This window comes from Entelurus aequoreus, linkage group LG16, assembly GCF_033978785.1.
Source record: "Entelurus aequoreus isolate RoL-2023_Sb linkage group LG16, RoL_Eaeq_v1.1, whole genome shotgun sequence".
Taxonomy (NCBI): Eukaryota; Metazoa; Chordata; class Actinopteri; order Syngnathiformes; family Syngnathidae; genus Entelurus; species Entelurus aequoreus.
Genome location: NC_084746.1, coordinates 43,704,501 through 43,719,313, shown reverse-complemented (window position 1 = coordinate 43,719,313; position 14,813 = coordinate 43,704,501). Strand labels below are relative to the sequence as shown.

Here is a 14,813-nt window from a genome sequence, read left to right as displayed (position 1 = left end):
ACATGTAGTTTATTGTGTGAATATATTAACATTAAACCATCTATTTTATTTATGTAAAATACACAATGGACATTATTTATACAGAATACACAATGGACGTTATACTTTTGTTTATTTGATGTTTATATTTTCAGTCTTACACACCTAAATGAAGAAAGAAGTGTAAAGAAATAAAACTGAGGAAGGAAAATAATTCAAAAGAAGGAGCATCAATCCAACATAAACTGGAGCTTCTTTTTCTGAACAAGCTGCACATGCTGAAAACGAGTAGCGAGGGCAGAATAATGAATCTACTGACAGTGCCGATGTGTTTACTTTGCAATTAAGTAAACGCAGTGACAAAAAATTATAACCTGTAGAGGCACTTTCTGACGAAACATCCACATTTCGATGTCTGGCACCTGAGCCCTTGGGCCCTTGAAACTGCGGCCCTCTTTATTATGTAGTTGAATAGCCCTGATGTACTGATACCAGCATAGTGGTATCTCATCTTAAGAGTGTTTTAAAAGAGTTGTCTCTCGGTTAATTGTTATACTTTAAATTACAAGCAAAAATTCAAGTAACAAGCATTCCATTACTTGTCGTAGCAAATATCACAGTGAACCTCATAAGCAATAGCTAATAGCTAGAGATCAAGTTTTGTTCGTTTTTTTGAGTGAAGGACATTGCTGAAAAGAAGGAGTGGATTATATTTATTGAATTAAAGAAAGCAATTTAGGTGTATCACTGCTTGTCTGCAGCATACTGAAGCAGAAGGAGACTCACGCCAGCCAAGAATGGTAAAATAATATCTAAACAGTGGACATTTATCCATAAAAATATGGAGAAGCTGCTGATGGGTGTGTTCGACCGAGAAGCAGCTAGAAGGAGATACCGTAGAAATCCACTCTCTAAGGTAAATTTTGTACATTATTACTAGTGTGTGAATGTGAGTGGGAATGTTGTCTGTCTATCTGTGTTGGCCCTGTGATGAGGTGGCGACTTGTCCAGGGTGTACCCCACCTACCGCCCGGATGCAGCTGACAAAGGCTCCAGCACCCCCCGCGACCCCGAATGGGACAAGCGGTAGAAAATGGATGGATGGATTGATTATTACATTACTTTATAAAATTACTGTAGTTGTTTGTACTACATAATATTGTACCGCTTTTATACAACAGTTATGATGTAAAAGTTAGTTATTTTTAAAAGTTGCTAAAAATGTTACAGCTTTAAAAATTGTGCTGTTTTTGGTGGCCAAGCACCAATTAAAGTTATTTCAATTCATGTCAAGGGGAAAGGCTGATTTTAGATACAAGTGTCTTAAGTAAAGAGCTCCATCACAGAACCAATTAAACTTGTAAATTGAGGTACGACCGTGTTTGAGACGCAGCCCGGGAAAATACAAATGTAGCTCCATGCTAGCTACCAGCTAACTAGTAATGCAAGACAAAGCCCAATGCAAGTTTGGTGCACAAAGTTTGGTTCCGCTAAGTCAAAGGAAGACTATGCAGTGAAGTGAAGCACTTGAGCAAAATCCGAGCGTCAAGTTTTCCGGTGGGCCGTGTTGACGCAGTGATCATGTGACACTCAGACTTTCACCGTCGTGAGTAACTGAAACATTTGAGGTGAAATTCTTGCTGGCTGTGTTTTTGATGGGAAGGACAGATTGCAAGGAGGCAGCGTGAAAGAAGAAGAAATAACATTCCACCACCATCTGCTCTCGGGGCCGACGTGAGCAGACTGCATGTGTCACGTGACGCACAATCGCTCACATCAATAAACAAATAACCTCCACGAGAGAGAGGAGACACTATCATGCTCTCATGATCCCTTAAGTGCTTAAAAGCACGACTTGGTTTGACTTTTTTTGTGTTTATGCACTAAGTGTGGAGGACTGAAAAGGCGGAAGTTGTGTGTCCGTTTGTTCTTACCGGCTTTGTGGTGCTGGTGGTGCTGATGGTGAAGGCGCAGGTGGTGCTGGTGGGCCGAAATGTGCACGTGCTGCGCAAGGACCTCGGCCAGACGAGCGTGTGCCGCCCCGCTGCCCCCGCTGCGAGTGGAGGAGGAGGAGGCGGTGGAGGAGGTGGTGTTGGAGGAGGTGCTGTGGATGGCGCGACTGATCCAGTGCTCCATGCTGATGCTGCCCTCCTGGCTGGATGTTGTTCCGCCTCCTCCTCCTCCGTCGCCACCACCACCACCTCCTCCTCCATCCTCTTCTTCGCCATCCCCTCCCTCGCCCTCCTCCTCCGCGCCGTTGTGACCTTCGTCCTCGGACCCAGAGGAGGTGTCTGAGAAGGAAAGACGGACTGTTGAGGGAAGAAAGGTTGGTAGAAGAGGTGGAGGAGGTAAAAGAGGTGGCATACCTGGCGGCGTGTAGGCCTCCATGGAGTTCTGGACCACCAGGGAGCGTCGCTTTGAAGGCATGGGCACCGCCATCTTCCTCTCCCTGTGCTTGGCCAGCGCCGCCTGCACTGCCTCCGTGTGCACATCTGGGAAAGCGCATCAATCAATGTGTCGTATTGGATTCATTCATTGAAAAGGTGATTCACACAATTTCTCATAAAACAACACAACAAACTCCCACAACATTCTTCTATTACGGTGGAACCTTGGTTTGTGTGTTTTGATTTACAAACCACAGACAGAAAACAAATATGCTTTGGTGTACACACCTTGTCTCAGTGTACGAACATTTCATCCACCCATTGTGTGTACTTTTTATGAGTTTTTAGCCCTTTTACAGCATTTTTCTAGTCTTGCTGGCTCAATATGAGTTTAAAAGCCTACTGAAATGAATTTTTTTTATTTAAACGGGGATAGCAGATCCATTCTATGTGTCATACTTGATCATTTTGCGATATTGCCATATTTTTGCTGAAAGGATTTAGTATAGAACAACGTCGATAAAGTTCGCAACTTTTGGTCTCTGATAAAAAAAAAACTTGCCCCTACCGGAAGTAGCGTGACGTTGTCAGTTGTTCACTCCCTCATATTTCCCTATTGTTTTCTACGCAGCTAGAGCTATTCGGACCGAGAAAGCGACGATTACCCCATTAATTTGAGCGTGTGAGTTTCATCACCAAACTTGGTCAAACATTTGATCCCACCTACAACGTTCTTCTTTGAACAAATTGCAAAAGATTCACCAACACAGATGTCCAGAATACTGTGGAATTATGAAATGAAAACAGAGCTTTTTTGTATTGTATTCAATGGGGAAGGCATACCTCTGTTCCCCTGGCTACGTCACGTGCATACGTCATCCTCCAAAGGCTTTTTCAACCGGAAGTTTAGCGGGAAATTTAAAATTGCACTTTATAAGTTAACCCGGCCGTATTGGCATGTGTTGCAATGTTAAGATTTCATCATTGATATATAAACTATCAGACTGCGTGGTCGGTAGTAGTGGGTTTCAGTAGGCCTTTAAAGAAAGCAATGGATAAGCAATATGTGATTTGAAACATCAGCAAGTATCCCCAGCATTGTAGACACTACTAAACTTAATAACAATATACTGTACATACACACACATATAGCCTATACATATACATGTGTACACATGTATACCCATCCATCCATTTTCTACCGCTTGTCCCTTTTGGGTCGCGGGGGGTGCTGGAGCCTATCACAGCTGCATTCAGGCGGAAGGCGGGGTACACCCTGGACAAGTCGCCACCTCATCACAGAGCCAACATAGATAGACAGACAACATTCACATTCACACACTAGGGCCAATTTAGTGTTGCCAATCAACCTATCCCCAGGTGCATGTCTTTGGAGGTGGGAGGAATATATACACATTATATTAATATATCATATACATACAGTACAGGCCAAAAGTTTGGACACAACTTCTCATTTCAATGCGTTTTCTTTATTTTCATGACTATTTATTTACCTTGTAGATTTTCTCTGAAGGCATCAAAACTATGACACCTGTGAAGGGAAAACCATTTCAGGTGACTACCTCTTGAAGCTCATCGAGAGAATGCCAAGAGTGTGCAAAGCAATAATCAGGGCAAAGGGTGGCTATTTTGAAGAAACTAGAATATAAATCATGTTTTTAGTTATTTCACCTTTTTTTGTTAAGTACATACCTCCACATGTGTTCATTCATAGTTTTGATGCCTTCAGTGACAATCTACAATGTAAATAGTCATGAAAATAAAGAACACGCATTGAATGAGAAGGTGTGTCCAAACTTTTGGCCTGTACTGTATAAACAAGATATATATACAGGATATATATATCTTCTGCTGCTACATTCCTGCAGTGTTTCGTGACCAGCAGGCACTCTAACACACACCAGACTGTGTCAACTGTGGTGGCTGCCTCCAATGTATTTGTAATCATTGTATGAATCACTCATTATGTATTATTCTAACTGATCTTTCTTTTTGTAACATGGTAAGTGAATAAGCGTATTTTTGTAGTTATTTCCCCATATTTCTGCGCAAGACCTCAGATATGGTAACACTGGCAAGTAATAGAGAATATAGAGCAGTGGTTCTTAACCTTTTTGGAGGTTCCGAACCCCACCAGTTTCATATGCGCATTCACCGAACCCGAACCGTAATCATAAAATGATGTTGTTATATTAAAGAAATACTAATAAAGATATATTTTACAAACGGAAAGTTACAGGAATGTACACATGATCCCATGTTTACATCTCATTGTGCAACATGTGAATGTTTTAGTGGGAACTAAATGCGATATCTGAAAGGGGTACACATTATTTCCAAAACAGGACCCCCCACCCAGACATACAAAACTAGTACACAACTCATGAAAAACAATATGTTATAGTCATTGTAAGTGGGCCAAAACACTTATGTTAGAAAATAATCTCATGGAAATGACTGCTGTCATTTGATTATAATAATAAAACATTGAACTTGTTATTTAGTCAGGTTTGGGACAGGTGTGCTGCAGGTGTGCTACAGTGCATGTGCACGTATGACGTCGCTCACATGTGCTCCACTGAATGCTCAAGGAGTTTTTGCGTTTGCTCAACATATGGAAAATTAGAGGGAACATTGTTTGGGGGTATCCATAATACGCCGACAGGGGGAAGTTTTTGTTTACACGAAGAGTCGGGTGTGTCTTGACCTCCGCGGCGGAGGCTCTGCTGAACCCCTGAGGCCGACTCACCGAACCCCTAGGGTTCGATCGAACCCAGGTTAAGAACCACTGATATAGAGTGATATTTGCCAGCAAGCTTTTTTGAGAAAACAAGTTTATATGTAGACTGCAGGGGTTCGAGAATGATCTTATTATACAAATAACCAATCCTAGGTGTAGTTCTGTTAGGTACCAATGCTATATATGGAAACACTGGTATTTGTGCCTATTGTAGAATGTGAAGGAGCATTTTTAAAGTATATTTTTATTGCTTCTTTTATTTATTTATTAGATGCCTTTTACTGAACATGCACAAGCAATGTTTTAATATTATGTGATAATGCCTTTTATACGTTATTCTTTGTTTCATGTACTGTATGTTGTTGTATGTTTACTTGGACGTTGGAGTCTGCAATAAAGCTTGATTGATTCGGTCCAGATAATGTTTTGCTTTATTCATTATTGACATATTTCTTGCCACTTTATGTTGTATATCTTTTATTAGATTTTCAGTTCATTTTCTCATGTTATCACGCCCAAAATTTGGTTTCTTTTACACTTTCAATGCCCGTCTATTTGTATTAGTGTTTGACTTTCTCTTCTACTGTTACCGAATATCATTATTATAGTTTTACTGAGATTCAAAGTCTGTTTTTGTCAAAACATCTCTTTGATTTGTTCCTTACTTATATTATTATTTGTATTAGCTTCTGTGTGTTTTCTCCCGAACGAAACGGAGACGTTGTGTTTGCTTGGCACAAGACGCTGTAATCAGTGGCTCTCCAGTGTTGTTCGCGGACCTTCACGTCCCATACTTGTCTTCTTTCCGGGTTGTTGGAAAAGAGGGATGTAAAAAGCTTTCTGCAATTCTCGCGGGTGGAGCAGCCCTATGCTGCGCAACAGGGCATTTGTACATGTCGAAAAACTAACGAGTATCAGCTGAAAGTTAGTAGCAGTCGTGGCGCCCTGCAGTCACGCGAGTACCTTTTGACCAATCAATAAGGAGATCGCCTGAAACCGAGTTGGCCATACTATCTTCATACACAACTCTGCAAATACGTTGCTAACACTGACCCCCGTTGGCTAGCAGTGCTATGCTGAGCGTGAAGTGAGAATATTTCACCTTCAACTGAAATAATTCAGACAAAATCCCTGCTGGGGGGCAAGATTTAACGGTGTGCGTTTCTACAGCTGGGAGGGATTAGACAGAAGCGTTTCCCACACATCTATGCAAGCCCGTGGATTAAACCTGAGACCGAACTAAAAAACGTCTTACCTGAGCGGTAGCGTTCGTCCCGTGAACCAGACAAGCGGCGGCGGTGGTAGCGCGAGGACGAGGACGGAGTGGCCGGTGTTCTCCTCTCCTGGCCCGTGGAAGGATCCATGCCTGTGCGGACGATTAAAAAAAAAAAAGGATTCTTGCATTTCACGACTTCACATTTATCTCTCAAAGTTACCAAGCGTGTTTCACCTGGGCCCTGTGGGAAATACGCTCCAATCAGCTTGGACCTCTTCTTCTCATAGCCTTTCTGCGTGATGTCACCTGACAGAAGAAGAAGAAGACGACTTTAACGCTGCATCTTCTCAAACAAGATGAGTTCAAACACACAAGTGGCCATCTTTGACCCAATAACGCTGAGTCATGCACACACACCAAGCATGACTGAGTGTGAGAACGTCCTGCAAGTGCGCTCCAAAGTTGCTGACTCATCGTGCCGGCTGAGGTGAGAAACGGACCATGGCGAGGTCCTGTCAGCACTTTTCCCCATCTCAGCTCAATAAGGAGGCGTTTGTTTTACCGCCCAGTGTGTTTCAAATAACGTTTTGGAAAACTTGACCCTTAGCATAATTCAAACAGCCGCAGGAGTCACTTCATTATGTACACCAGCACACCAGTCCTCTGATACAATAAGTCAATGAAAACCAGGAGCACGCTAAATAAAGACAACTTCAGATTGTTTTCTTTGTCCTACTTTGGCCAAAAATAGAACAAACACATTCTGAAAATATTACAATAAAAATATAGAAAAAAATACCGGCAGCGGTAAAGTTTAGATCCATTCATCCATCCATTTACTACCGCTTATCCCTTTCAGGGTCACGGGAGGTGCTGGAGCCTATCTAAGCTACAATCGGGCGGAAGGCGGGGTACACCCTGGACAAGTCGCCACCTCATCACAGGGCCAACACAGATAGACAGACAACATTCACACTCACATTCACACACTAGGGCCAATTTAGTGTTGCCAATAAACCTATCCCCAGGTGCATGTCTTTGGTGGTGGGAGGAAGCCGGAGTATCCATGAAGGAAATAAGAAAGTGAATTAATGTTTATAACTGAATACATTTACATATGCATAAAAATGTATGTGTTTTCTTTTGTATTTTTATTTTTAATGAATTAAGTAATGTTTATGACAACCTTCCTCCAAAACACATTATAGAATGTGAGTTATAACAGGATAATGCATACGTTTATCATTTGTTTTCAAAACGGTCACAAAATAGTGGGACCCCAAAAATTTACTGTTGGACCCCATTTATATGACTTGATGGGGTCCCTGGGACCCCATTTGGAAAATTCCTAGCACCAACACTGATGGAGTATTGGTGCGTGCAAAACAGCAGCAGACGTCTGTGGCCTGCGGGCCGGTTCTAATAGATAATTCATCATTCAAAGTCAAGGCCCGTGGGCCGGTTGACACCACTGTTCAGGAGGATTCAGGATTCAGGATGCTTTATTATTGTCCATTCTTTAACATGTACAAGACACATAAGAACTGAAATTACATTTTAGTTGTTCTCATGCATTCCAATGGACAAAATGTTGTAAGCACAACTAAAGCGTGGGCAAGCATTTATGGAAAAATTTACAAAAACTAATCTTTAAAGTTTGTATTTCAGGATTTCTCATACGTACAATGATTTAATTAAATATGGCGGGCCGCCACAATTACAATGACGACACAAAATGAAACCACTACCTGTAAATCTGTTACAAAGGATTTAAAAACGCAAAATAATAGCCCACATTTTTTTATGACACAAACCAAATATCTCTGTTTTACCCAGGGCCGGCCCGTGGCATAGGGCGTATAGGCAAATGCTAAGGGCGCCGTCCATCAGGGGGCGCCACGCCAGTGCCACAAATGTTGGAGAAAAAATAAATAAATAAATACAAGTTGGTACTATTATTTCTAAATACAAAAAATAATCCCACGTTAATTAAAATGCAAAGTAAAGCCTATTTAATAGAAATATTATTTGTTACAACATTACGCCCCCCCCCCTCCCCCCTCCCCCCGCACGGTGCGCCCCCTCCCTTCCCATATCATGACTCTTTTTGGACTCACCACGTCAAAAAATCAACACAAGATGTCAAAACGGCCAAAACTGTCAGGTGCCCAGGGAAGAAAAAATAGAAAAGAAGAGGAGGAGAAACGAGAAAAAGACAGAGGTAGCAGGTAGGTAACGTTAGCCTACATTAAATTATTTGTCTGTTACAGAATGTGATAGTAACCTGGCTTTTTAGCATTAAGCTAATGCTACATGATTCGGCAATTGCTAATCAATAAACAGCTAGTTCTGTTTTAATGTCGGGTTAATATTGTGGAGGGGGCTAAATTGTTATGGAAAATAATAATGTAACGTTAGGTAATTACAGTACTCCCACCTTACATTCCTCAGGGACATTTGTATTAGATCTTTTAAGCAGGTGTTGTTTGTTTACATTGTTATTGCCTTCTGGTTAGCTAATGTTTGCCCTGCAGGTAATATTCACTTTTCCACCCCTTTATACATTAGGTATAGTTGTAAGTCTAGTTGTTAAAGTGCACATCATTAATGTTAATTAAGCAATATCACATGAGAGGGAATGCTGTTTTTTTTATTTGAGCACTGCTGTGATTCGGTTAAAGATAATCATAACATAACATTCTCATATAATATGTTAATTTGCTTTCTTTAAGTAAAAAAAAAGGTCAAAGACAAAGCTATTCGGTTTCTTGTGAGTATATACACTTCACTGCCGATGTGGGGGGGCGCCACCTAAAATCTTGCCTAGGGCGCCAGATTGGTTAGGGCCTGGCCTGGTTTTACCCCGTCCACACACGCTGATAGCAGTGTTTCCCATACATTAATTTACTTGTGGCGGCACAGGTAAACTTAGAATCAGAATCAGATTTATTGGCCAAGTTTGTTTAATACTCAAGGAATTAGATTTGGTAGACTGTGCCCTCTTTGTTCAGTGCAGGAAAGAAAGAAAAACGCCACTGCGAGAGAGCACAGTACCGTGGCGCCATCTTGGCATGAAAACAAGAGGAAAACATTAAAAATCACAAATACATCAAATACATTAAAAGGAGCAAAGACCTGATGCAACCAGCTGCTACTTCAGATGAACATTTTCGAAATACAGCTACAAAAATAAAAAAATAAAAATTGATATAAATGATACATGTTGCGCACATACGATTGCATCATTTATAGACAAACAACCCAAAACAAAAACACCTATTCAAGAGCCACACACACCGAGGTGGCCTCTGCGGTGCTCCACAGCCAGACACAGGAAAAGACCCAACAAAGCAAGCAAGAGAACCGACTCTGTCCAAGGCTGCCCACTAGCTCCCAATGTCCAAGAATTTGTCCAGGGAGACCTAAGTGTCCGATACATGCCTGTTCAGCCGGGGCTCTATGACGTCCATCACGCAGCCCCGTCTCTTCCTCCGCATCTTCTCCGATCTGTCCACAAAAACTCCGGTGTGGCAGAGAGGCAACAGCTGGTCACCGGTGCAGACATGTCAATTAATCAATCAATCAATCAATGTGTATTTATATAGCCCTAAATCACAAGTGTCTTAAAGGGCTGCACATGTCCATGGATCTCCAAGACGGATCCATAAGTTCATAAAATAAAAGAACCAAAAAGCAGCGCAGAGGCCAACATGGTACCACCCCTTGTTGCACAGTCCCAAAGGAGCCTGATCCAAAAGGCAAAAAACACACAAAAACGACAGGAACACACGCGGGGATACACGAGCACAGAGCTTCTGCAAGACGCAGCCACTACAGCAGCGCCATCTTGAAAAAAGATATCGCCACACAATTAAACTTTTTTTTTTATATATCTTTCGATCCACAAAACATTGACAACTTTATGGGTTTAAAAATGAGAGTTTGAGAATTGAGCAACAGGCTTCAGTAGCTTGGCAGCACGCACACACACTCACACACACACACTTTGCACTGAGTGGACAAAGTTAGCATCAATATCCGTTTCCACAGAATTTGGGGACTATATGCCTGTAATTTGTTGTTATATGTCATTTTTGTTGCATTAAAATCTCATTTGTTAAACGTTTGTACAAGTTTCAATCAATCAATCAATCAATGTTTATTTATATAGCCCTAAATAACAAGTGTCTCAAAGGGCTGCACAAGCCACAACGACATCCGCGGTACAGAGCCCACATAAGGGCAAGGAAAAACTCACAACCCCAATGGGACGTCGATGTGAATGACTATGAGAAACCTTGGAGAGGACCGCATATAAAGACCCTCTGGGTAAGACCGGGTGCAATGGACGCCGAGTGGGTCTGACATAATACTGTGAAAGTCCAGTCCATAGTGGATCTAACATAATAGTGAGAGTCCAGTCCATAGTGGGGCCAGCAGGAGACCATCTCGAGGTTTAAAACAATCGCAATGCGAATTTCCGTGAGCCTGTCAATGGTGTCTTTCATTTTATGTTAGCATTAAGGTAACAGCATAAGAGCCATTTTTTTCAGGTATTACCAAACTTTATTGTCTACATGGTTCCTACATGTATGCACACTTCATGAGTTTATTAATGTACTTTCCTAAACAACCTCGAGTTGGAAGTTGTTCATCTCTAATTTTAAAGCACTGTTTAACTATATGCCAAACAAAATTCCAACATTTAGGCATGGCAGAATAATACATGTAAAGTGTACAAATTGTGCAGAATGTGTTGCATTGTAATAATAAAATATGCAGCAACAATTGAAAAATACAGCAGAACATATAGTATAATGTAACAAGAAAAAAAATATGTTCATACTAATAACACAGATTTGTACATAAATATATGTAAAAAGAATGTACCTTTAAAAAAATGTGTCAGTCAATTATGCAAATCATATGATGCTGTCGTATTGATACCATCCCAAATAGATTGCAAATCTTTAGGAAATACTGGATAGGTTTATATGCTGTTAAATCATTCATATTTTTGGAGAAGTACTTAATTGTCGCTTCAGGAATGCACACCACCAGAACACCGACTTTAAGACTTATGCAGCTGTGGTGCGTAATATTGACTGGCTCGTATGATAAACATAAATAAGTGCACATATACCACTCAGAAAATTAATTAGCATGTAAGAAGACCAGCGCTAATTTAGCACACAATATACATGAAATATTCACAATCAGACACTCTTAATGCATGACTGTTTATATTTGTTATTCACAAGACACACTCACATGACAATAGTAGTGGCATACCCCACTTTGGGAACATACAATGTAAACGAAATGTCCTACTGTCTGCTTGGTGGATGACAAGTAATAGAATAAAAAGGGAGGCGGGGGGAGGTGGGGGCATCGAGAGAGTAGAGTGACATTAAATCCACAGAGGATTTGTCCATGCTGGGAAAAAAAGATGTTTGCACAGTCGACTTGACAAATCCGACTTAACGCAGACGCGCGGGACTCGGATCAGGCAAAGGACGATGGGCTCGATGCCTGATTGGACGTTTAACAGGAAGAGCGGTTTGTCAGTGATACAGGAATAGACCACAAGACGACATGTGTCACCTCTGCGGAATTCTGCACGCTAATTCACCACAATCATGACATCACCAGAATTAGATGAACACCCAATACAACACACTCTTCCTTATGCACCTCAAACAACACTATCATCTATAAGTAATTAAATCGTTAGAATTGTAACAATAATGATATATGCTAGTAAAATAAATAAAATATATGTATATACAGATGATAAAATATTCATTAATAGTATTTTAAAATAGAGTAAAAAATAATATAAAAGTTAACGCTGACATGTAGAAATATATAATACATAGTATAAGTATTAAATATGATATATTACATTATGATAATGGCATTAATAATACTAATGATAATAAATAACTACAGATTATTGGCCATCGAAAAGAACGTTGAAAATCAAGTTTGTCTGCGGTTTCACTCCAGTCCTGTAGGTAGCAGTACTGCACATATGAGACTGTTAAAACTACTAAAGTAGAAGACATAAAAAAATTCCTGCATCTGTTTATCTACGCTGCATGGTACATGTCACAACCCGATCGGTCCACACGTGCGCAAAGACTACGTCACTTCCTGTCAACTTGTTTTACGACACGCCATCACTATTACCATGTTTTTTTTTTTGTAACCTTTATTTCAAGAACAATGTCATATGAAAGATTACATACAAAACAAACATTATTTAAGAATACAGTACCGTATTTTTCGGACTATAAGTCGCTCCGGAGTATATGTCGCACCGGCCGAAAATGCACAATAAAGAAGGAAAAAAACATATATACGTCGCACTGGAGTATAAGTCGCATTTTTGGGGGAAATTTATTTTATATTTATTTGCCTGGTATGTTAACGCAACACATCATGGCAAGAGTCATTCAAATAACTATAACATATAGAACATGCTATAGGTTTACCAAACAATCTGTCACTCCCGATCGCTAAATCCCATGAAATCTTCCTCCCCGGTGTCGCCTCTGGTATGTCCTTTCTTTCTGCTGCTCGATTGCCGTTCTCTGCTGCATATTTCACCACGTCCACTTTGTAATCTGTAGTATATGATTTCCTTTTCGGTGCCATTTTAGTTCAGTCCTTCTCAGTTTTTATAAGTTACCGCCAATGTTGATGTGATCCATTTTAATAGCTACGGCAGTAGCATATAGCATATAGCAGTTAGCATCCCATGACCCACAATGCACTTCTGCCATGACCCTCCCCAGCCGAATCCTTATTGGTTGACGTGTGTGTGACGATTGCTGCCATTTGCTTCATCTCTTACGCGAATGAGATAAATAATATTATTTGATATTTTACGGTAATGTGTTAATAATTTCACACATAAGTCACTCCGGAGTATATGTCGCACCCACGGCCAAACTATGAAAAAAACTGCGACTTATAATTTGAAAAATACGGTATTTGGTTTGAAGTCGTACACATCCGTACAGAAACTTGAATCATGTGCTTAGTAGCCTTGAATGGCAAAGAAATCAATATTTTTTTTACGACTTTATTTACATCCATCCATCCATCCATTTTCTACCAATTCAAAATACTGACAATTTACAAGTATACCTTTTGTTAGGCCGCAGATGTAGACTTAGCTGCTTTGTTTAAAAAAAAAAACATTTAAAATATAAATTTCGCGATGGAAGTCAGCGGCGCCCCACAGAAGAGTGAAAGTGGTTGAAATTGTGAAATTTCCTCCTTTTTAAAAATCGACCCCCTTTTCTATTATGTAAGATATTGTTTTTGCACATTGATAAAACATTCAAATATCACAGCACGTGACGTCACAGAACCTCCGTCGTGAACGTTATTTATTTTTCTTTTAAAGTATTTTTATTGTCAGATTTCTTAATACAAACATATACACCTATAATAAAGTAAAGAAATAAAATATGAAAATAAAAATAATGAATGAAAACGTTTTTTACACAGATTATAACATGTAAAAAAAAAAAATACATACAAAGAGGCTTAAGAATGTCCACTTTCATCAATCACATCAAGTATGCCAAAACATATACTTCTTAGGGGGGTTAGGGTTATTGACTACAGTTTCAGGTATTCCAAAATAGGTCTCCACACATCACCAAATGTATTTAAATGACCAGAAATCTCATATCTCAGTTTTTCAATGTGGAGGATTCCCACTAGCTCCCACAACCAGGTTTCAAACTTAGGTGGTGAGTCAGATTTCCACACTCTCAAAATGCATCTCTTTGCTATGACCATACCATAGGCCACCACTGTGCTAACATGTCGTGAACATTTGCAAGAAAGGACGTGACGTAATCTTGGCGCATGCGTGGACTGATCGGGGTTTTCCGGGACGATCGAGTAGTGACAGTACACAAACTGACAATAGTGATGATGTCATCAATGCAGATTAGGGGACGTTTAGAAGCAGCAACACATTATGACATATGTAACACAAAAGCCCACTAGAGGGCGACAGCACCATAAAATGTGTTACTTCTTAACATTGATAAATCACTTTTGTCACACAACGTGCGTGTGATCCTCCATGACCATATAGAGTCTGGCTATGAGGCCTGCAGGGAGAGATGGCAAATACAAAGAAGTAACATTTAAAAAGTAAGTAAGGAGAAAAAGATGAGAGGAATGTTGCTCATGACATGGAAACAAGCTCATTTTGTTGTTTCCATTCCGCCAGAAGACAGAGATGGTGGATTGGGGAATAATTAGGAGAATTGTGAGGCAATAAAAGATTATTATAAAAGATTTCAATTTGCAAGGAGGAGAGGGGGGGAAATGTGTCATGTGACAGGAAGAGACGAGAAGTCACACATTTAGTAACGTTATTCACATAAAATAAGAGTAATTCTAAGCAGGGATGATGAACGCTGAAAACTAAGAGGATCAA

General features: G+C 40.3%; 1 protein-coding gene across 2 annotated transcripts in view; it reads right to left on the bottom strand.

Moving 5' to 3' along the window:
- Positions 1-14,813, bottom strand: part of LOC133631063 (disco-interacting protein 2 homolog C-like) — a 95,977-nt gene that overhangs the window by 32,500 nt on the left and 48,664 nt on the right. For both annotated transcript variants that reach the window (XM_062023079.1, XM_062023080.1), the window contains exons 2-5: positions 6,578-6,649; positions 6,383-6,493; positions 2,346-2,471; positions 1,914-2,270 (exon numbers count right to left, since the gene is read on the bottom strand). In XM_062023079.1, coding sequence (XP_061879063.1) covers positions 1,914-2,270; positions 2,346-2,471; positions 6,383-6,493; positions 6,578-6,649 — 666 coding nt within the window. The remainder of the gene's footprint in view (positions 1-1,913; positions 2,271-2,345; positions 2,472-6,382; positions 6,494-6,577; positions 6,650-14,813) is intronic.